Source organism: Choloepus didactylus, chromosome 1 (genome assembly GCF_015220235.1).
Source record: "Choloepus didactylus isolate mChoDid1 chromosome 1, mChoDid1.pri, whole genome shotgun sequence".
Taxonomy (NCBI): domain Eukaryota; kingdom Metazoa; phylum Chordata; class Mammalia; order Pilosa; family Megalonychidae; genus Choloepus; species Choloepus didactylus.
This window is the reverse complement of record NC_051307.1, coordinates 7,947,358-7,971,372: the sequence shown is the minus strand read 5'-3', so window position 1 is coordinate 7,971,372 and position 24,015 is coordinate 7,947,358. Positions and strand designations below refer to the sequence as shown.

At 40.2% G+C, this 24,015-nt stretch overlaps 1 protein-coding gene across 1 annotated transcript in view; it reads left to right on the top strand.

Annotated features, from left to right (window-relative positions):
• The first annotated feature begins 5,030 nt into the window (after positions 1-5,030).
• The window catches only part of SH3BGR (SH3 domain binding glutamate rich protein), a 108,019-nt gene continuing 89,034 nt past the window's right edge, over positions 5,031-24,015 (top strand). The window contains exons 1-2 of the mRNA XM_037831526.1: positions 5,031-5,162; positions 11,386-11,571. Coding sequence (XP_037687454.1) covers positions 5,118-5,162; positions 11,386-11,571 — 231 coding nt within the window. The 5' untranslated portion in view covers positions 5,031-5,117. The remainder of the gene's footprint in view (positions 5,163-11,385; positions 11,572-24,015) is intronic.

Genomic DNA, 24,015 nt, shown 5'->3' with positions numbered 1-24,015 from the left:
TTTTCAGTATATAATTACTTTCTTTGTCCCTTGTAACAGTTTTTGACTTAAAGTCTATTTATCTGATATTGGTATAGTTACCCCAGGTCTCCTTTGGTTACTGCTTGCATGGTATATGTTTTTCCATCCTTTCACTTTCAGCCGATTTCTGTCTTTGAATTTAAGGTGAGTCTCTTAACAGCACATTGTTAGGTCATGCTATTTTATCCCTTGTAGCAATCTCTGCCTTTTGGCTGGAGAGTTCAATCCATTTATATTTAAAGTAAGTTCTGATAATGAAAGATTTTCTTCTACCATTTTGCTATTTTGTCTTTGTAAATCTTATACCTTTTTTGACACCCCATTAATGCCTACTTTCTTATTTATTTTATTTTTTGTACCATTTTGTGGCCCTTCTCATTTCTTTCTGAATATAGTTCTCAGATATTTTCTTTGTGGTTACTATGGGGTTAAAATTTAGCATGCTAAATCATACTAGCAATATTTGATTGGATACTAATTTAACTTCAGTAGTATTTTCAAACAGATTCTGTTTAATTCTACCTTAGTAGGAGTGGGTTGGGGTGAGGCTTCCCCTTTACATCATCCCCTCCTCCATGTCCTGATAGAGTACCCACCGTCAATTTTGGTGGGCTGTGAGTTTCTAGAAATTTAGGTGTTGGGTTGTCCATATAAGATGTGAGGTGATTGTTCTTCATGATGGCAGTGGCCTGAGTAGCATCTCCATGCCCTGGACAAACATTAGAAAAGTACCATCTTAGACTTGATTCATGGAAATATGGGTTGATTCTTGGTGTCTGGTTATGCTCCCATGTGGTGGTTTGAAACTGTATACATATCAGTAAGAAATGTTCTTAAATTTAATTCATTTCTGTGGGTGTGAACCCAATGAGGACGGGTCTTGATCCTGTTACTGGAGTCCTTTATAAGTGGAATGAATTCACATACATGGAGAAAGCCACAGGAAGCAAAAAGCTGAAACAGAAACCAGAAAATAAGGAAGAGACCAGAAGAGGCCACCAAGTGCCTTGCCATGTGACAGAGAAACCAAGGATCACTGGCAGCCAGCCCCAGGATGCCACAGTCTTTGGGAGAAAGTATTGCCTTGATTTGGACAGTTTCCCAGCCTCAAAACCAGAAGCCAACAAATTCCCATTGTTAAAGCCAAAGCTTGAGCAGCCTGGAAACTAAAACTCCATGGACAGTAATAATAGTGACAGTTTGTTGTTAAGGGAATATTTGCAGCCCTGGTCCTCAGGACTGAAGGAAATTGAAAGATGGAGGTTCCTCAGAACTTCCTTTCCAGTCCAAATGGTCTCTTTCCCTCTTTTCTACCATCTCATTTCCTTTTCCTAGTCTCTGTAGGCATTTGAATCTTTCTGTCCCGAAATTAATAGCCTTTGCTTCTGCTTTTGAAGGGGATGATTCTTTTCTGTCTGTGTATGTGTGGAAGGGGGAGAGGCCCTTGTAATAACCACTATTTGGTTATCACGATGGTCACCTTCATCATTCTACATAATAAACATATGCCTTTATTTCTCATTTTAGGTTACTCAAAAACTTATATAAATAAAAATACAGCATCTGGTGTCAATTACCATAAGATCATCTGAAGATCTCTGTGAAGTTTGGAGCTAATCCCTCATATTTTTATTATCAAAATTAGATCAAATAAAAAAGTGTTGTTATTTGACTTAAACATCAAGCAACAGAGATGTTAAATGATTAACCTTGAGCATCTCACTAAGTTACACAGCTTATTTTTGAAGTGAATTTTTTAAAAGTCAGATTTACTGAGCTTTATTTTAAGATTTGTTCCAGTTTGCTAATACTGCCATTTGCAAAATACCAGGAAATGGATTGGCTTTTATAAAGGGGGTTTATTTGGTTACAAAATTACAGTCTTAAGGCCATAAAGTGTCCAAGATAAGGCATCTACAGTAGGGTACTGTGCCAGTTCAATGTATTATGTCCCTCCAAATGCCATTATCTTTGATGCAATCTTGTGTGGACAGACATATTAGTGTTCATCAGATTTTGGAATCCTTTGGGTGTTTCCATGGAAAGGTGATTTAATCAACTGTGGACAAGACATTTGGTTGGATAATTTCCATGGAGGTGTTACTCCACCCATTCAGTATGGGTCTGAATTAAACTACTGGAGCACTATATAAGCTCAGACAGAAGGAGCAAGCTTGCTACAGCCAAGAGGGACGCTTTGAAGAATGCATTGGAACTGAGAGAGGAGCTTCAGCTTACAGAGACATTTTGGGGATGGCCTTTGAAAACCATCTCCAAAAGACTTTTGCTTCAGAGAAGTTAAAGAGGACAAATGCCCCAAGAGCAACTAAGAGTGACATTTTTGAGGAGCTGAAGCCTAGAGAGAAATGTCTTGGGACAAAGCCATTTTGAAAGCAGAACTCTGGAGCAGACACTGGTCACGTGCCTTCCTGGCTAACAGAGGTTTTCTGGATGCCATTGGCCATCCTCCAGTGAAGGTACCTGATTGTTGATGCCTTACCTTGGACACTTTATGGCCTTAAGACTGTAACTGTGTAACCAAATAAACCCTCTTTATAAAAGCTGATCCTTTTCTTTGTGTTTTGCAAAAAGGCAGCATTAACAAACTAGAACAGGTTCCTTCACTTGAGAAAGGCCATTGGCATCCAGAAAACCGCTACTAGCTGGGAAGGCACATGGCTGGCATCTGCTTGCTCCCAGGTTGCGTTTCAAAATAGCATTCTCCAAAATGTCTCTGTATCAGTCTCTTGGGGCAAACTCTGGGCTAGTACCTCCCAAGTATCAGCAAAACTCTGCTTTCAACAGCCATCTTCAAAATGTGTTTGTAAGTTGCAGCAGCAGTGAGTTCCTTCTGTGTGAGTTTTTTATATGGCTCCAGTGATTTAATTCAGACCCACCCTGAATGGGTGGGATAACACATCCATGGAAATTATCCAATCAAATGATTCACTCACAGTTGATTGAGTCACATCTCCACGGAAACACTCAAAGGATTCCAACCTAATCAACACTGCCTCCACAAGATTGCATCAAAGATAATGGTGTTTTGGGGGACATAATACATCCAATCTGGCTCAAGATTCATTTGGAATATTTTGTTCATTGGCATCACTGTAGTAAATTAAAGAGATCTTTGAGTTATGGTTTTCAAATTTCTAATTTGTACATTTTCATTATTTCTAAAAATAATTCCCAGTGAAGAAAGGGAGTATTAGGAGTTTGAGAGTAGTGTTTCAGGAGCTTCTCTAGTATGATCTGGGGTGGGTTGGAGTCTTGGATTCTCCGCTTATCATTCCCATCACCTCCATTTCTATGCCCTCATTGTTCATGGGGATAATAATAGAACCCCCTTCTTAGGGTTTCTGTGCAGATTAATGGAGTGGTTTATGTAATTTAGAGCAGATCTGACACATGGTGAAGGCCCCAAAATGTTTGTAAAGTGTCAAGTGGGAAATGTACTCCTCTTTAGGGTAGGCAAGTGGACAGGAGTCATTGTTGAAGGCAGTTTCTCCTCCATGTAATCAGGGGATGAATGTTCTTCAAAGCACATGAGAATCCAGCTATAGTTTACTGATGTCACTAATTTGCAAAGTCATAAAGAAATATGCTAGTTTATTACTTCTTTAAATAATATTTGGAGAAAATACCATGTTCATGTGGCAGGTTTTAAGATGAAGATGTGAAAATATATGTATTTTTTTATGACAAAAGTAGCACATACTCACTGTGAGCATTTTGAAAATACAGAAGAGAATAAATGAAAGTAAAAATGATCTTTAATCTTTGGTGTGCTTTAAAATACAGTTTATAATGCGAGTAACTTGCATTTGGGGAACCATTAATCATATGCACCCAGGGACTAATTTTTAGAGTGGTAAACTTTGCATTTTGAAGCCATAGTTAAATTTTGGTCATTCATCATGATGTCAATGGATTGGCAGTATTTCAGGGCAGGGGTGTCCCTTCTCACAGCAGATACCTACCTGAGGTTGTGGTGGTGGTGGGGGGGGAGCAGGCCTCAAGCTCTCCTGGGACTCTGGGGCAAAGGGGCTGGTGCAGAAGCCCACTAGGGACCTCTCAGTGCTCCAGGACCCCAGTGCCATCTCCAATCAGCACTGATGGTGGTGAGTAGCAGGGGATGTAAAATAAAAATCAGACTAAATCCTCCCCCTTCCACCCCCATCCCCCACCCCGCCAACTTCCCCATGCTTTTTGATAGAATAGCCCTTTGCCCTTAATGCCTTTGATCCTTGATTCTTGCTTTTAAACCCCATCAGAAGAGTTTGGACTTCTAGCATTTGGGCTTCTTATGAGATCTTGTATTGTTCTAACTTTCAATACAATTTAAATATCTCTGTCTCTAAAGAGCATGGTATAAAGCCTGCGGCAGATGATTTTTTTCCAAGGTGTTAACAACAGTGCAGTTTGCTTCTTGAAGTTCCAGTCCTGACAAACCAGCCACTCTCTCCAGGCCTCCTATGGGATGACAGTGAAATCCTACACGGTCGGCGACTAGTCACTTTCAGTCCTTTAGGAGAAACAGGTTGAAAAGGGAGAAGCCTGACAACCGTGGAAACGGGCCACTAAGAAAGGAATTTCTGTGGCATGACAGTTTCCTGATTTTTTTTTTTTTTTAATCTGCCAGAAATTTTTAAAGTAACGAAGCTGATCTTTATTTAACAGCCTCCTTGGCTATTCTCACCCTTCCCATTTGTTCTGGTCCTTTCCAGCGCCCGAGAGCGCCTCCGGAGCCTCCCTGCTGCTGGGCGGCCCGCGCCCCACCGCCCTCCCCCGCGGCATCCCTCCACCGCCTCTGATTGGTGCGCAGCGCAGCCTCGCCTTTTAGGGACTGTCGAGTAGTTTAAGTGATTAGGCAAAGTCCAGCGGCTGCTTTTATCAACCAATCAAGTATTGTCCTGACAGATCCCCAAATATTCCGGGGCCAATGAAGGCGGAGCCCGAGATGCCTCTGCAGCTCCTTGGAGAGGCTGCACTTCTCCAATCGCGCTCTGGGCCGCCCCCAGCCCGTACCTGGCCCTGCGCCCCCGTGTCACTGTCGCGCGGTGTCTAAGTGAGCCCTCTCTCTGACTAGCAAAATGGTTATCAAAGTTTTTGTGGCCACATCTTCTGGGTCCATAGCGGTAGGTGATGGAATTTGGAGGCTTTCTTTCTGTCCTGTTTTCTGAACAACTCAGGGTTGGAGGCGGGAGGAGCGGGTGGGGACCAGCGGTGGCTTTGGAGTTCCTTTCGGAGAGCGTGTAAGTAACCGTGGCTCTGCCGCGGGCGCGCGTGCCCTTCGCGTGTGGCGTGTGTTTTAATGGCATTGAAGAGTGTGAAATGTGCGATCTGGGACAGGCGGGTGTGAAAGGGGACTCGAGGAAGGGGGCGTGCTTGATACTAGAATTTTTAACATGCCATTTGTGTCCCTTATATTATAGAATCAGAGACTTAAAATTTATCTTTTTTTGGATTGTTTCTGCCATTCCTTCTGCAAGAGTTAGACTAAAGTTGCAAATAAACGACAATTTATATAACAATATTGGGAGCAGCGTAAGATGAACCAGACTACAAAAACGATTCCTGGGTATAATTTGGATATGCAATGTAATCTACTGAACGAGTAAATTTAGCATGCGTAATACTATTATTTGAGGAAAATGATGTCACAGAAACAAAGAACAAACATCTCTAAGCCACAGTTTTAAACACTCTAGGAATTCAAACAGACCAAAAATAGGTACTAAAATCCACCTCCACAACACCCACTTTACCTGATTTCCTGGAGACCAGGCTCTGAATTATCCACTTGCTTCTGCAATTCCAGCCTTTGCCTGGGCAATAGGGGCCTGTCTTAAGAAACAGGGATAACAGAGTGACTCACTTATCCTTGGAAATGATTCAGGCTTTGAATTTAGGCTTTGAACTTGTGAAGTCTATTTGGGACTGACATTCTAGACTGGCATTTTAACAGAAGTTAGGAGGTTTACTAACGTCCAGACAGGGAGACCAGCAAGGGGGCTGTTTCCTTTTATATCTAGTTCCTGGACCATGTAGGGTTGCGGGTCAGATTTCAGTTGTCACTCAGCCAGTGATGACATGACAAGCAAGCCGCTGGCGGGTCCAAGAGAGCGGTGACCAAATGCCAGCCAGCCCCAGAGCCCTGAACATTCACGAGGTTTCCAGAGAGGGTGAGAAGAAACCAGGAGAAAATAGCTTAGTAGTCTCTTCTGAGCATAACTAATGAGCAGTTGCTTTAGGGTTCGCTGGAACAAGTTAACAGACAAAATGGGTAAAAACTCCAAATGTAAAATGCGGCAAATCTTTTGTGGCTCTTGATGGCCTCAGAAAGGTTTTGTCGATCTTCAGTGAGCATGTTTTTGGATTCTTGAGATAGAAAAAACATATATATGTGTATACACACACACACACACACACACACACATATGTAATTTTATTTATTTATTTATTTTGAGAAAAAATGGCTTCTATATGCTGCTGACATTCGGGCTAACCTTTAGCACTTACCTGCTGGTCTTCTATTTATTCTGCAGACCTGGTCTGAGTTGCCCTATGGATTCCTCAGAAGACAACAAATACATGTCAGGATTTTTCAGTAGATTTTGATATTTTACATTTTTTGAAGTTAATCCAGCTGCATTGAAACACCCCGAATTTGGGAGAATGGTACAGTTAGCTTGGGGGATCTGGAGGGACATTGTTCATTCCAGGATCTTGGAAAAGCCAAGTTCATTCTGGTTCCTCAATGTAATATTTCAGTGCCACTTGTAACTGTAAAATCTAGGGAAAGTTATTTCACTTTGCTAAGCCTCAGTTTGCTTTTCTGCAAAATGAGGTTAAGAGTAGAAATTCATCTCAGAGCATTGCAGGAGGACTTGTGAAACCACACATGTGGGGTGCCCAGCATGGTGTTGGGTACTTAATAGACACTCAGTAAATTTTATAATTATTTGTTATTATAACTATTAGCTAATGTTAATTATTGTTAATTAGTTGATATTATAGTTGTCCTAATTATTAGTGAAGATTAATATTATTATAGTTATAATTATTGGTTATTATATTATTAGTTAATGAGTATATCTTAGTGTATGATGATTATGTTTCAGAGGAATTGTCCAAAACCATATAAATGGAAGAATTTCTGCCTTATCCTAAAGAGAACCGATTACCCCTGAGGAGTCAGAGCTAATGATTTTTCATGGGTAGGGGCATTTCACCCAAAAGGAGAACCCAGAGAAACTTCTAGTGCTTGTGCTGGGCATGTGGTGGTCGGCTATACTACTTATCTGTAGGCTTTACAAGTGGCTTCTTGCCTGATACCTGGTCAAGGAGGGCCTCATGACTTCTGTTGGATGAATGAACTAAATGGAAAAGGAAAAAGCAAACTGCAATCTCATTATGAGGAATTAAAAATACGCAGCTCTGGATCATATCCGTGTTTTGACAGTTGGCTCTGAAGAGCTGTCCATGGTTTCCCACTTCCCTGAGGGGTTCGATTAAGAGACGCTGGGGAGCAGGAAAGTAAGTAGGTCTTGTATGACCCTCCACTCTTCCTGAGGTGCCACTGCCACAGCCGGCTGGGGGGAGCCCCTCAGGCTGGCTCCCGGCTTTCTAATCCTTTCTCCTGTCTTGATGGAGGGTGTCAACACAGAGGGAAAAACTTGGCTCTTGAATTACACTGCCCTGGGTGTCAACCACAGAAAACGAATCAATTCCTCGGAGCCTCCGTTTTGTTGTTTTAAAATGGTGACGGGAGCACTTCCCTGGCATGGCCATCTGAGATCAAATGAGAGAACGGTGTGCTGAGTGTTTGACAGGGTAGGTTCCAGGGTAAATCCTCACCAGAGCCCCTGAGGGAGGCGGTGTTATATCCAGTCTGCAGGGTCCGGGCCCTTGCGCAGAGAGCAGCCTTCCCAGCTAGGGCAGGGACGCGGGGTCTGGCCTCACACCCCAGGTGCCTTTTCCGCAGCGGGCCGACCTCCGCCCGGAAGCCCCCTCCCTGTGGAAGACAGTAAAGGGCCACTCCAGCACCTTGGGGCGACACACAGCGTCCGGGTGGTTTCAGGGCAGGGAGCAAAACTCATAAGCAAATATAGTGGGGATGTGAACATGGAGCTCCGGGAGCCTCTGCGGAGGTCCCAAGGGCTCCAGACGACGGGGGGACGCCCGGTGACCCCAGATCCTGCAGGGACGCGGCCCAGGACAGCCCCTGAGCCAGCAGGGCCACAGCCCCCCGGAGGGGGCCGAAAGGGGGGGAGGAGGTGACCCCAAGAGGGGGGTCGAGAGGGGTCGTGCGCCCCGCCCTCTGAGGCCGCGGAGGGGAGGAGCCCTCCCGGAGCGGGTGCTGTGGCCCCGGGGGTCCGCTCTGGAGGCCACACGGACAAGCCAGGGCCCAGGAAGGCTCCTTGAAGCCGGGGAGAGGGAGAGGGCGGTAGGGGCCAGAGGGGCCCACCCTAACCAGCGTCAGGGCGTGGGGGTGCGGGCAAGGGCGACTGTGCCAGCCAAGTTTGCTCCGCGCCCCCCTGACGACCCCCTCGATGCTCCAGCCACAGCTCCAGGGCTCCAAACAGCCTGCTCTTTTGGCCTAGTTTTAACTGGTGTTTGGGAGTACAGAGCGGGAAAAAATTTAGTTTTCCTTCTGTGTGTGTGTGTGCGTGTGTGTGTGTGTGTGTGTGTGTGTGTGTGTCGGGGGGTGAGGGAAGTGTGACGAGAGCCCCTAATGTCCCAGAGAGCCTGGGGCAGTGGCCTCACCTGCCCTGTGAGCCGCCACAGCAAACCTGCGCGGGCGCTTGGAGTCTGCTGAGGCGGACAGAAGAGAGGACACACAGGGTAGTTGTTATGGCCTCAGAGGGCTTTTGTAGCCAAAGGACTGAAGAAAGCAGCGGACAAGTTCTAAGACGTGAGCTTTTATTATGGGGCTTACCTACAGGGTGGGGAAGTCGAGTCACGTTGCCCTGAAATCAGGAACTTCTCTAAATGGATTCAGGAGCTGCTCTGAATGGCAGTGAGTTCAGAGCACAAGGTGGAAATAGTCCACACTTTTTGGGGGAGGGGGGCTGAGTAGGCTGGTTTTAAGGGCTCGACATTCCAATGGGTATGAGAACATAAAGCAGGAAGTGGGGTTGTGCAACGTAGGGAGGGATTGATTGTAGTCAACAGGGAGGAGGGGAGGATTATAGATTATCTTATAGATAGCAGTATCTCAGGGAGTCTCAGGGAGGAGGTAGTTGCTGGTATAGATTACATTTAGCACCTGATGTTACAAGGAGAATAGGTCAAACTTTAACTGTCCTAGGTCAAGCAAACTGCTGTGTGCAGTTTTCAGGACACTTGGGACCCGGGGTTCCCACACCTTCTGAATACTTAAAAGGAAACCTGCCCAAGCTCAAGGAATCTCCCCTCTCTGAGACATAAAGTTATCTCTGAAAAGACCTAAAGGAATAAAAAGTTCATAACGTCACGAGTGGTAATGGACAGGCTGGGAAGGATTTAGAGAGAACTCAATTAAGTAAAATAATCTAGTCCAACAACCTGTCATCAGGTCTTGAGGGGATTTTGTAATAGTTGGAGTAGTTTGGAGTGTGGTTTCATCATGAGGAGCTTCTGCCCTGAGGCTGAGTGAGGCTCGGAGGTGCCTGTGGGCAGAGGAAAAACTCGGGGCTCCCTTGTGGGCTTCCGGCCACATGACTCCAGGAGTGTCACACAGAGCCTTTCACCTTTTGGTGTGACATTCATTCCCAAGCCTTCCTGTTTGCAAGTGTGGGGTTGTAGCAAACCTTGAATCTATTCACCAAATGCTTTTAGTCCCAATGTTTTTATGTGGATGGCACGAATGTAAACAATTAAAAACATCAAATGTATGATGGCCATATATCAAATGCATGAAGCCATAATTTTTGGGGGTGATGGTGATTTCATTCCAGAGCTTAAGCATCTGGGTGTATCTTACATTTCCTTATATTAAAATAGGATTTCATTTATTATTATTTTTAATATATAGATTTATAAGAAAGGAATTGGGTTTTAATTCCTAGAGGTTTTGAATGTAGACGTTAGGTTTGGAAGGGCATGTGCCTTTTACAACAGTTTTGGGAATCCTCTCAGCCTAGACCTTCTGTGACAAACAAGTTACATGAAAATGACGAGGGGCCCTTGTACCCTCATAAAACATTTTTAATGGTTTCTCTGAATTATGAGACAATATTCTCCCCAGAAGACTTAAAAAATCAAGATAGTTTTTTTCATGTCAAAGAAAATACTTATGTAAAATTTTAATCTTAGTTTAAAAAACATAACCATAATTTTGCCTCTCCTTTATCATCCTTAGCATGTTCTCTATCTGGATTGTACATTTTTAGTTCTTTACCTTTTTTCACCCACATCAGTCTATGAATCTGTGTATTATCTTGTGCTGTGGAGAGGGTCAAGAAATAGCTGTTTATTGATTATTCAATTGATTGCTCTTTCTGGAAGTCTCTTCCTGGGGTTCTTAAAATGGGATCTCCAGAGTGTGCTGTAACTGGTTTACTGGTATTTATAAAAGGGGCTTGATGCATTTCCCTGGAGTAAATTCTTGGACTGAAGAGAGAAAATTGTGTAAAATTGTTTCGAGGGAAGGAGTTCTAAGATGTAAAGAAAGCTACATGAATAAGAAATGGCGGGCGCCCCCTCTCAGTTTAGGAGAGGAGTGGGGTGTGAGGAGGAAAGTGGGAATCTGAGAAAGAAAAGGCTTATTTTCCTTGTTAGTCTTTTATGTGCTGGGAGAAATATCCACCAGCATTTCCAGTCTTTCCTCTGCCCTTTTTTCCCTCAATAATCTCCATGTGGACTTTCCGATTTCCTATATTTATTTTTAAAGTTACTTTGAGTTCAGTGTGACACATGCTCCTATTTTCATAACTTTGAAGTCTATTTTAGAATAAACATACTTGGTACCTGAGTTTCATAGTAAATTGCCTTTTTTCTCTTTTCTTCTTCCCCTTCTCTCGATCATATCTCCTCCGTATCAATCCTTATTTACTTGTTAATTATTAAAGCTTAGCAGAGAATTAAAAGTACTTTGAAGACTTCAAATAAAAGCTGTAATGATGAGAGCATCTTTATTCTTAGTAGGCTGATTATACCATGATTTAAACATTGATGAGATTAAAATTTCAGAATTTGAACCATCATTCTGTTGACCCTGTATAATGAAGAGGTATGCTTTTATTGTTTAACTTTTAAATTACTCAGCAAAATTATTTGTGTTGTATGGTATATCTGGAGAAAAGATTAATTTATGTAACTGAAGCAAGATATTTTTCAAAAACAGAATAATGATTATTTTTGTCTTCTCTTGACCAGATTAGGAAGAAACAGCAAGAAGTAGTGGGATTTTTGGAAGCTAATAAAATTGACTTTAAGGAATTGGATATAGCTGGAGATGAAGATAACAGAAAGTGGATGAGAGAGAATGTACCTGGAGAGAAAAAACCTCAAAATGGGATTCCTTTGCCCCCCCAGATCTTCAATGAAGAGCACTACTGTGGGGTGAGTATTTGGTTTCATTGAAAGTTCTGCTCACGTGTTTATCAGAAATTGTTTAAAGCAAATTGTTCACAGTTTTCAGGTCATGATCCATTACTGCTGTCTAATGCCTGGACAGTGGATTCATCGTAAATAATCCAGATTTAAGGTTTTGAATATGGTGGTAACAATAAGATGATCTGTCAGAAGTTCTCAGATTATTCTAGGTTCTTTATTTTATTTTGAAGAATTAAGAATTTGTTCAAACAGATAAGCATTTAGTTAGAAGGAAATTCTCATTAACCACGTGGTATACACACACAGGCATCACACCTATTCATGCTAAGTTTTCACTTCTATCAAGGACCATTTGCAGAAATAAAGTCTTATAGATAAATGATAAATGTATCTAAATAGTTTCAACAACTGTTCTGGACATTTTGTAACTACATAGCAATTTATATACTCGATGCCTTATTTCACCATAAAATCACTTTTTCTCCTGTGAGTTATCAGATTGTTGAAATTTTGAGATCATTTTGTTTAATGCCCTGCTGTTCCCAATTTGGAATTTTTAGAAATTTTGCACTGGGTGCCACAAATTTTGTAGCCAGTCCTGCTCTGAGACAAGCAGTGTTGTCAATTTCTTGTTTGCCTTTCCAGCAATTTCCTATTATATTTGCAATTGAATATCACATTAAAAAAAGAGAGTGTACTTACTTGTGCTTTACTCTCTCTACATACTCATTCTGTTAATGGCTGCACAATTTTGCATTGTATCTATCATATTTTATTGAACCAGGCCCCTAAAGGGCAGCACTCAGGTTGTATTCAGTCTTTGGTCATTGCAAACAGTGCTGCAGGAAACATCTTTATCCAGGCACATCTTTGTATCAAAGCACTATATATATAAGTAGGATAAATTCCTAGAATATGTGCTGGGTGAAAATTGATTTGGAGTTCGGCAAATGGACCTCTAACGCACCAATTTACATTTCCACCAACCTAATCTGAGAGTGGCCACTTCCCTGAGACATAAAAAAAAAAACAGACTAGATTATTAGAGAGGTTGTAGGTTTACAGAAAAAACATGCAGAAAATAGAGTTCCCATATACCCCTCTCACATACTCAGTTTTCCCTCTTATTAACACTTTGCATTAGTGTGGTGCCTTTGTTACAGTTGATGAAGCATTATTATTGTAATCATACTATTAACTACAGTCCATTGTTTACCTTAGGGGCGACTGTTTGTGTTGTCCTATGTTTTAAATTTTATTCTTGTAATATATATATATATATATATATATATATATATATATATACAATCTAAAAATTTTTCCTAAAACCACATTCAAACACACAATTCGGTAGTTCCAACCACACTCAGAATGTTGTGCTACCATCAACGCCATCTGCTATGAAAACATTTCCATCACCACAAAGAGAAACTCTGTGCCAATTAGGAATTAACTCCCCATTCTCTACCCCCACTTTGGCCCCTGATAACCTGTATTCTAGTTTCTGTCTCTATGAATTTGCTTATTCTAATTATGTTATTTCAGACAATATTTGTCCCTTTGTGTCTGGCTTATTTGACTCAATGTGATGTCTTCAAGGTTCATCCATGTTGTCACATGTATTATGACTTCATTCCTTTTCATGGCTGAATAATATTCTATACCACATTTTATTTATCCATTCATCAGTTGATGGACACTTGGGTTGCTTCCATCTTTGGCAATTATGAATAATGCCTCTATGAACATTGGTGTGCAAACATCTGTTCAAGTCCCTGCTTTCAATTCTTTTGGGTATATAGAAGTGGGGTTGCTGGGTCATGTGATAATTCTATACTTAACTTTCTGAAAAACTGCCAAACTGTCTTCCACTGTGGCTGCATTTTACATTCCCACCAATGATGAATGAGTGTTCCTATTTCTCCACATTCTCACCAACACTTGTTATTTTCCATTTTTTAATTAGTAACCATTCTGGTAGATGTGAAATGGTATCTCATTGTGGTTTTGATTCACATTTCCCTACTGGCTAGTGTATTGGTTTGAAGCTGTTAAGTACCCCAGAAAATGCCATGTTCTTTTAATCCATTCTTGTGGGTACAGGCCTATTGTGGGTGGGACCTTTTTGTTAGGTTATTTTAATTGAGATGTGATCCACCCTATTCTAGGTGGGTCTTAATCCTTTTACTGGAGTCCTTTATGAGAGGATAAAAGGCAGAAAAAGACGAGAGAGCTGACAGAGAAAAAGCCCCTGGAGAAAGCTGAGAGAGAGTAACAGCCAGAGAGAGCTTTCAGAGAGAAAAGCCCTGGAGTTGCTAAGAGAGGACACACAGAAGGTCAGAGAGGAGGTCACTGGAACCAGGAGCTAAAAGCAATGAACCCAGGAGCAAAGGACCAGCAGATGCCAGCTGTGTGCCTTGCTATCTGACAGAGGAACCCCAGATGCCAGTAGCCTTTCTTCAGAAAAGGTATCATTCTGCTTATGCCTTAATTGGGACATTTTCATGACCTTAGAACTGTAAATTTGAAAACTACTAAATCCCCATTGTAAAAGCCAACCCATTTCTGGTATATTGCATTTGAGCAGCTTTAGCAAACAGAAACTGCTAGTGATGTTAAGCATCTTTTTATGTGTACATTGACCATTTGTATATCTTCTTTAGAGAAATGTCTATTCAAATCTTTTGCCTATTTTTAAATTGGGTTGTTTGTCATTCTGTGGAGTTATAGGATTTCTATATATACTCTGGATGTTAAACCTTTATCAAATATGTGGTTTCCAGATATTTTCTCCCCTTGTGTAGGCTGTCATTTTAATTTCATGATTAAGTCCTTTGAGTCACGAAAATTTTTAATTTTGATGAGGTCCTATTTATTTATATTTTCTTTTCTTGCTTGTACTTTGTGTGTAAATTCTCAGAAACCATTGCTTTACCCAAGGTCCTGAAAATGCTTCCCTATGTTTTCCTCTAGGAGTTTTAAAGTTCTGGTTCTTGTATTTAGGACTTTAATCCATTTTTAGTTGGTTTTTGTATATGGTGTGAGGTAGGAGTCCACCATCATTCTTTTGCAAACGGAGATCCAGTTTTCTCAGCACCATTTGTTGAAGAGACTAGTCTTCCCTAATTGGCTGGTCTTTGCCCCCTTGTGAAAAGTCAGTTGGCCATAGATGTGAGGATTGATTTCTGAACTCTCAATTCAATTCCATTGGTCTATATGTCTGTCCTTGTGCCAGTACCATGCTACTTTGATTACCATTTTGTAATAAGTTTTAAAATTGGGAAGTGTGAGTCCTCCAACTTTATTCTTCTTGTTTAGGATGGCTTTGGCTATTTGGGGCCCCGTACCCTTCCACATAAATTTGATTGTCTTTTCCATTTCTGCAAAGAAAGCTTTGAAATTTTGATTGGGATTGCATTGAATCTGTAAATTGCTTTGGGTAGAATTGATATTTTAATGATATTTAGTCTTCCAATCCATGAACATGGAATGTCTTTCCACTTATTTAGGCCTTCTTTGATTTCTTTTAGCAATGTTTTGTCATTTTCTGTGTACAAGTCCTTTACATCCTCAGTTAGATTTATTCCTTGATATTTAATTCTTTTAGTTGGTATTCTAAATGGAATTAAAAAGAAATTCTTCTTCAGATTGTTCATTACTAGTGTATAGGAACACTACTGATTTTGGGGTATTGATCCTGAACCCCACCACTTTAGTGAATTCATTTTTTTAGTTCCAGTAGTTTTGTTGTGGATTTTTCAGGATTTTCTGTATATAGGGTTATGTCATCTTCAAATAGGAAAGTTTTATTTCTTCCATTCTAATTTGGATGTCTTTTATCTCTTCTTCTTGCCTAATTGCTCTGGCTAGAATTTCTAGTACAATGCTGAATAACAGGGTAACTGTGGGTGTTGCAGTTTGCTAATGCTGCCATTATGCAAAATAACAGAAATGGATTGGCTTTTATAAAGGGGGTTTATTTGGTTACAAATTTACAGTCTGAGGGCCATGAAAATGTCCAAATTAAGGCATCAACACAAGTGTACCTTCTCTGAAGGAAAGCCAATGGCTCCTGGAAAACCTCTGTTAGTTGGGAAGGCATGTGGCTGGTGTCTGCTGACCCCAGGCAGTATTCCAGCTCCTCTCTCAGCCCCTGTGCATTCTTCAAAATGTTTCTCTTGGGGTGTTTTGTCCTTTCTTAGCTTCTCCAGAGCAAACTCTGGTTTAGCATCTTCAAAACATTAGCAAAAGTCTGCTTTCAATGGCCGTCTCCAAAATGTCTCTTTCAGCTGCTCTGAGGTCCTTCTGTTTGTGAGCTCTTTTATTGGACTCCAGTGATTAAATCAAGACCCACCCCAAAAGGGTGGAGTCCATATCTCCATGGAAATAATTTAATGAAATGTTTCATCCACAGTTGCTTGAATCACATCTCCATGGAAACACTCAAAGATTCCAACCTAATCAACACTAATATGTCTGCCCCCACAAGATTGCATTAAAGAACATGGCTTTTGGCAGGACTTAATACATCCAAACTAGCACAGTGGGAATCCTTATCTTGTTACTGATCTTAGAGGGAAAGCTTTCAGTCTTTCACCATTAGGTATGATGTTAGCTATGGGTTTTTTATATGTGCCCTTTGTTATATTTAGGAAAACTCTAATTATAATTTATCTGTTGATTTTTATGTGGTATCTATATAAACTATTATTTGAATCAAATAAGGACAGTGTTGTTTCTTCCTTTGCAGTATCTTTCTTTTTTCTTTTCTTGACTTAGTGCATTGATGAGAAATTTCAGAGCATGTGGAACAAAAGTGATTATAGGTATTGTGGGACTTGGAGCTATGTACCCCAAGAAAATGTGTTCTTAAACTTCATCCATTCCTGTGGGCATAAGCCCATTATAAATAGGACCTTTTGATGAAAACTAAGACAAGGATGCCTGTCTTTGTTTTCTGGCTGCTAAAGCAAATAGCCTGCAGTGGGTTGGCTCAGACAATGGGAAGTTATTGGTTTACAGTTTTGAGGCTAGGAAAAGTCCAAAATCAAGGTGTCATCCAAGCAATTCTTTATTCCAGAAGACTGTGGCATTCTGGGGATGGTTGCCAGTGATACTTGGTCCTTGGCTTTTCCGTCAAATGGCAATGCACATGACAGCCTCTCCTGTCTTCTCTGGGTTCTGCTGATTTCCAGATTTTTCCTGCTGGATTCCCTCTGTGTGTCTGAATTTCATTCTGCTTATAAAGGACTCCAGTAATAGGATTAAGATCCATCCATCAGTTGGGCCACACCTTACCTGAAGTAACGTCATCAAAAGGTCCTACTTGCAATGGGTTCACACTCACTGGAATAGATAAAGTTTAAGAACATGTTTTTCTGGGGTACTTAGCTCCAAGCCACTGTACTATGTACTTGTGCTTTTTACTTCTTCCTTCTCCCATGTGAACACAATGGTGTGTGTTGGGTTAGCCAGTGGTGCTCTGTTTATGTCACTCAACCAGAGCATAAAGTCTCTCAGTGAGCTTGCAAGCCAAGCCCCAGTTGGATAACCTCCTTTTGGCACCCCCTGATGCAGACACCACTACTCAGGCCTTCTGCTACCTGGCCAGTAAGGGGCCTCCCAATACTTCAATTCCCAAGGGGCATTAGTTTGCCGGCCTTGGCCTACCTGCATCCCAGAAGGGTAAGGATAAGATCTGATCTGTGGCAACCCAGAGAAGTTCTCCACTATCCAGTGGGCTGCAACCACACTTTCTCCAGCAAGGTCTGAAACCTAGACTTGAGAGCAGGTCCCCCCCCTTTTGAAGTTTATTCTTTCCTTGGGTATTGTCCTCAGCCCTAGGGAATTCTTTAGTGTTCTCTGTACCCCTTTACAGTTATGTCCCTATCATGGTTAATAATTATGTAAGCATTCGTTGTTTAAATTGCTATGTGATTTCTGTCTCCTTGTTAGTCCCTAACTAATCTACTATGGAAAAGTTTGTGTGAGATCGGTGTGCCAGTTTGAATGTACTATGTCCCCTCAAACACCATTATCTTTGATGTAATCTTGTGTGGGCAGACCTATCAGGTTAATTAGATCGTAATTCTTTGAGTGTTACCATGGAGATGTGCCCCACCCAACTGTGGGTGATGACTCTAATTGGATAATTTCCATGGAGGTGTTACCCCACCCATTCAGGGTGGGTCTAAATTAAATCGCTGGAGCCATATAAATGAGCTGACAAACAGAAGGGACTCAGCGCGGCTGAGAGTGACATTTTGAAGAGGAGCCACAGCCAAGAGGGACACTTCAAAGAACACACAGGAGTTGAGAAGAGGAGCTAAGGATAAGAGACAGTTTGAAGACAGCCATTGAAAGCAGACTTTTGCTCCAGAGAAGCTAAGAGAGGAAAAATGCCCCAAGAGCAACTGAGAGTGACATTTTTGAGGAACTGCAGCCTAGAGAGGAACGTCCTTGGGAGAAACCCATTTTGAAACCAGAACTCTGGAGCAGACGCCAGCCACATGCCTTCCCAGCTAACAGAGGTTTTCCAGACACCATTGGCCATCCTCCAGTGAAGGTACCTGATTGTTGATGACTTACTTTGGACAGTTTATGGCCTTAAGACTGTAACTTTGTAACCAAATATACCCCTTTTATAAAAGCCGATCCATTTCTGGTGTTTTGCATTCTGGGAGCATTAGCAAATTAGAACAATTGATATGATCTTTTCCTAGAAAAATTGGTAGAGTTTACCTGTTAAACCCTCTGGGCTGAGAATTGAATCTTAGAGCACAGCTTATCAGGGGAATGCTTACTGTAATGGTACCTAGGTAGTAAGCTCTTCCAGCAGGCACATCTATTCCTGAATTGTAATAGTTATCTCCAAATTCTGAGATGCTGAGCTCTGTGTATAACCTGTTTGGTCTCTGGAACTTTGGGTATTTGTGTGACACCTGAAACTCAGAGCTAGAGCTTGGCAGCTATGAATGTCAGTATTACCTCATACAGCAACTGTTAAAAAAACTGAAGAAGAGTACAGACTTCAATTAGAGATACGAATGAAGTGGATCTGGTTAGGACTAAGGCAAATCAGGCCAAAGGGTAAAGGACATTATTGATTGTGTTTTGAAACTTCAACTTCTGTGTGAGACCAAGAGAAGAGATGTTTGTTTGGTGCAGGATCTATATTTTCTGCAGCACACTAATTAATTTAACTTGTATGTTCAGTTTATTCAAACACCATAACTACATGGAACTTTGAATAGGAAGTGAGATCTGGTAGGTTTGTATAGGTTAGTGTGAAGTCCCGATACATCCCAAAGTCATTTGGGCAGAGAATAAAAATATATTTGCAGGGCCTCCCTGAGGAGCTGGGGAAAAATGTGGAAATTTTGGACTTCCCAACCTGTTTATTACTGATATTCTCACAAACATTGAGGACTAAGAATTTTGTAGGCCGAGCCCTTGATCTTTGGGCTCGCCCCTATGAAGCTTGTTACTGCAAAAGAGAGGCTAAGCCTACTTACAATTGTGCCTAATTGTCTCCCCCTGAGTACCTCTTTCATTGCTCAGATGTGGCCTCTCTCTCTCTCTCTAAGCCCACTCAGCAGGTGAACTCACTGCCCTCCCCCGTACATGGGACCTGACTCCCAGGGGTGGAAATCTCCCTGGAAATGCGGGACATGACTCCCGGGGATGAGCCCAGACCCAGCATCGTGGGATTGAGAACATCTTCTTCACCAAAAGGGGGATGCAAAATGAAACAAAATGAAGTTTCAGTGGCTGAGAGATTTCAAATGGAGTTGAGAGGTCACTCTGGAGGGCATTCTTATGCACTATATAGATATCCCTTTTTAGTTTTTGTGTATTGGAATAGCTAGAAGGAAATACCTGAAAATGTTGAACTGCAACCTGGTCACCTTGATTCTTGAAGATGATTGTATAACTATATATCTTACACAGGATGACTGTGTGATTGTGAAAACCTTCTGCTCACACTCCCTTTATCCAGTGTATGGATGGATGAGTAGAAAAATGGGGACAAAAACTAAATGAAAAATAGGGTGGGATGGGGGGATGGAATGCTTTGGGTGTTCTTTTTTACTTTTATTTTTATTCTTACTGGAATATGGAAAACGTTCAAAAATTTATTTGGGTGATGAATGTACAACTATATGATGGTACTGTGAACAGTTGATTGTATGCTGTGGATGATTGTATGGTATGTGAATATATCTCAATAAAACTGAATTTAAAATAAAAAAAAAAAAACCCTCTGGGCCGGGTATTTTTTTGTGTGGGAAAAATTGCTGATTCAATGTCTTTAATGAATGGAATTTCTTTAATGAAGGACCATTTTGGTCTTCTATTTTTAAAGATGATTTCCATAAAATAGCATTTCATCTAAGTTTAAAAATCTAGCCATAAAATTCTTAATAATATATTTTTATTCCCAGTTTAGTATGTGTAGTTATGTCTCTTTATTCTAAATTTTTTCCTTTATGTCTTCTTTCTCATGGATCTTTCTTTTTACTTTTGGCTTCTTGATTCTTTCTGATATATATATCATGTTATTTTTTTTTCTGTACATTTAATTTATACTGTCTTTATTTTTTCATTCTTTTTCTTACTTGAATGTTCAGTTGGATGTTTACCTCACTGGTTTTTAGTCTTTCATCTTTTCTAATTTAAATATTTAAGGCTAAACATTTCCCTCTGAATATCACTTTAGCTCATGCCGTATATTTTGATATATAGTAGTTTAATTATTGCTCAGTTCTAAAACATTTATAATTCATAATATGATTTCCTTTTTGACACATGTCCTGTTTAAAAGTTTATTTTTCTAGTTATGTCTTTGTTTCTGATTTCTAACCTTAATATGTGTGGTCAGAAAATGTGTTCTGTGAAATAGTGATCCTTTGAAATTTATTGACGCTAGCTTTGTGGTCTACTCTGTAGTCAGTTTTTGTAAATGTTCCTTGTGTGATTGAAAGAATGTGTATCTTCCAATTGTTTACAGTGTTCTAAGTATATTCATTGATCAAAGTTGTTAATTATGCTGCAATTATCTGTACCTTCATTAACATTTTTGTCAATTTGATTGATCATTAATGATCAAAAATGTTAGAATATTTTATTATGCTGATAGAGTTGTTAGTTTCTATCAGTTGTGAGTTCTATCAATTTCTTATTTAAATATTTTGAAGCTGTGTAATTAGATGCATACAGATTTAGAGCTATTATATCTTCTTAGTTAACTGAACCTTTTATTATTAGGTAGTGACTCTCCTCATTGCTAATAATGTTTTTTTCCTTAACGTCAATTTTGACTAATAATAATTTTGTGACAGTGGCGTTCTTTTGGTTAATATTCTGTTAGTATATCTTTTTCCATCCTTTGACTTTCTGTATTTTGGTGTTCTTTTGTTTTATGTTTGTCTATTATAAATAGCATTTAGCTGTTTTTGTTTTTGTTTAATTCAGTTTGACAATTTTTAGTCTTTTAAAAATTTACATTTTTAGATTTTATTTTTATTTTTTTCAAAACACAAAACACATTGACATTATTATTTTACTTTCTTCTGGCTTGCATTGTTCCTACCAGCTATTAGCCATCAATCTAATTGCAGTTCTTTTGTAGGGGAGCTCTCTTTCAGTTATAATAATCTTTCTCTAGGATATGTCTCAGTTTAGAGTTATTTTTATTTACATATTTAGGATGATTTTTTGGACTTCCCGAATCTTAGGATTAGTACCTTTTAACAACTCTAGAAAGTTATTAGCCATTATGTGTTTGAGCATTGCTTTTCCTTCATTATCTCTAGTAGCTTCTCTTGGAGCTCTTAGAGCCTCTCCTAGACCATCTCATTCTGTTTTCATATAATATCTTTTTCCATGTTTCCCATCTCTTTCTTTAGCTCTGGGTAATTTCGTTGATTGTATCTTCCAGTTCACTAATTTTCTCTTTGGGTGTATCTAATTAACTGTTTATTTCTATATTGGGTTTTACATTTCAGTTATTAGATTTTTTTCATTTCCAGAAGTTCTTTTTGGTCCTGTCGCAAAATTGCTTGATTAATCTCTCTTGTTTCTTGTTGCTTCTTGTGTTTTCAAGCTTCCTTTCATTTTCTTTAAGTATATGAAGTATAGCCATTTTATATTCTCTGCCTGATAATTACAAAATGTGATTCCAGTTTCTGATTCTGCTTTCTGTTATTTCTGCTGGCTTTCACTTATTTTATTTCCTTATTTATTTTGTGATTTTTGGTTCTGAACTGCTTAATTTTTAAAACTTTACTTGTGGATTTTTTTTTTTAATTAGAGAAGTTGTGGGTTTACAAAACAATCATGCATAAATACAGGATTCCCATACATCACCCTATCAACACCACCTTTCATTGCTGTGGAGCATTTGTTACAATTGATGACAGTATATTTTTATAATTGTACTATTACTTAAAGTCCTTGGTTTAACTTAGGGTTCATTGCATGGTACAGTTCCAAGGATTTCTTTAAAAAACTTTTATCCTGTTACCATATATACAATCTAACATTCCCCATTTTAATCATACTTAGATACATATTTCAGTGCTGTTAATTACACTCACAATGTTTTGTGGATATTCTTTGAGGCCTGGATTTTGTTTCTGCTAGTTTCCCAGGACTTCCATAAACACAGAACCATTTTAAATAAAAATTTCCTTCTAAGATTTTCCAGACCACACATGTTATAGGAATTTGGACCACAAACCCTCATAAATTTTGGACTGAGGTTACAAATTCAGTGTGTGTGTGTGTGTGTGTGTGTGTGTGTATGAGAGAGAGAGAGAGAGAGAGAGAGAGAGAGAGAGAGAGAGAGAGAGACGGAGAGAGAGAGGGGGAGAGAGAGAGAGAACTGTCCTCCTCTATGAGCTCTAGGCTTTATCTACTTCCCCCTTTAGTCTCTGCAGCATTAAGCAGAAGCTAAAAGTCTAGTCTCCTGGTGTGCTAGATTGAGTCTTGTACTCTGTGATGGTTAAATTCTTGTGTTAATTTGGCCAGGTGATGGTGTCTGGTTGTTTGGTCAAGTAAACATCAGCCTGAATGTTACTGTGAGAATCTTTCATGGATTTAAATAATCAGTAAGTTGACTGCATGTGTGACTGATGACATATACAATCAACTAAGGAGCTTGCCTTCCACAGTGAGAGAACTCTTATCCAATCAGTGGAGGCTTAAAGGGAGAACTGATAGTTTCAGCATTCAGGAAGAAGAATTTCCAGCTCTACTTCAGCCAGCCAGCTTGTCCTGGGGAGTTCACCAAAAACCTTCACCGGAGTTCCCAGCTTGAGACCTGCACTATGGAATTTGGACTTACCTAACCCCATAGTTGTGTATCTCCTGTCAGTTGTGTTTCCCTGGAGAACCCTGACTGATACCCCCCAACAAAAGACAAGTTCTTATTCTTGATCCACGTTCCTCTGGGTGTGAACACATTGTGAATAGGACCGTTTGGAGGTGTTACTTCTAGTTCAGATGTAGTGAACTGAATCAGGGTGGGTTTTAATCTGTATTCCTGGAGACCTTACAAAGAGGAAATTCAGACACAACCAGCCAATACAGGCCAGATACCGAAAGAAGCCAGAAGACATAGACACCAGAAGCCAGAGAAAGCCACAGGAGGAGACCAAGGACGTTGCCGTGTGGTAGAAGACTGCCGTCACCAGAACGCCTCCGACTCTGGAGAAAGCATGGCCTTGCTGGCATCTTGATTTTGGACTTCCAGCCTCTGAAACCGTGAGCCAATAAATTCCTGTGGCTTGAGCCAACCCATGGTGTGGTATTTGTTCCAGGAGCCCTGGCAAAGTAAGACACCTGGGTTGGTCAGAAACTCCGAGTGTGAATGCTGGCCTTGGTGTGTGTTAGGCCTGGGAGTCCTGCTCTCACTTGCTGATAGTCTTACTTTTTGTGCCAACCCAGTAATCAAGTTAGACTTTCCTTTTTTTTTTTTTTTTTCCATTTTTTTAATTAAATTCAGTTTTATTGAAATACATTCACACACCATACAGTCATCCATGGTATACAATCCACTGTCCACAGTATGATAACATAGTTATGCGTTCATCACCACAATCTATCTCTGAACATTTTCCTTACATCAGAAAGAACCAGAACAAGAATAAAAAAATAAAAGTGAAAAAAAGAACACCCAAATCATCCCCCCTGTCCCACCCCATTTGTCCTTTAGTTTTTATCCCTATTTTTCTACTCATCCATACACTAGATAAAGGGGGTGTGATCCACAAGGTCTTCACAATCACACTTAGACTTTTCTTTTTTAATTTGGCTTTTTATCTCTCCCAAGATCATATTTTAGGACATTTAATTTGCCATACTAACAGTACTAGGAGTTGTGAAACCATTTTATTCTCATTTTATATATCTATTTGTTAGCTTCAAGTCAGAGATAATGACAAATTG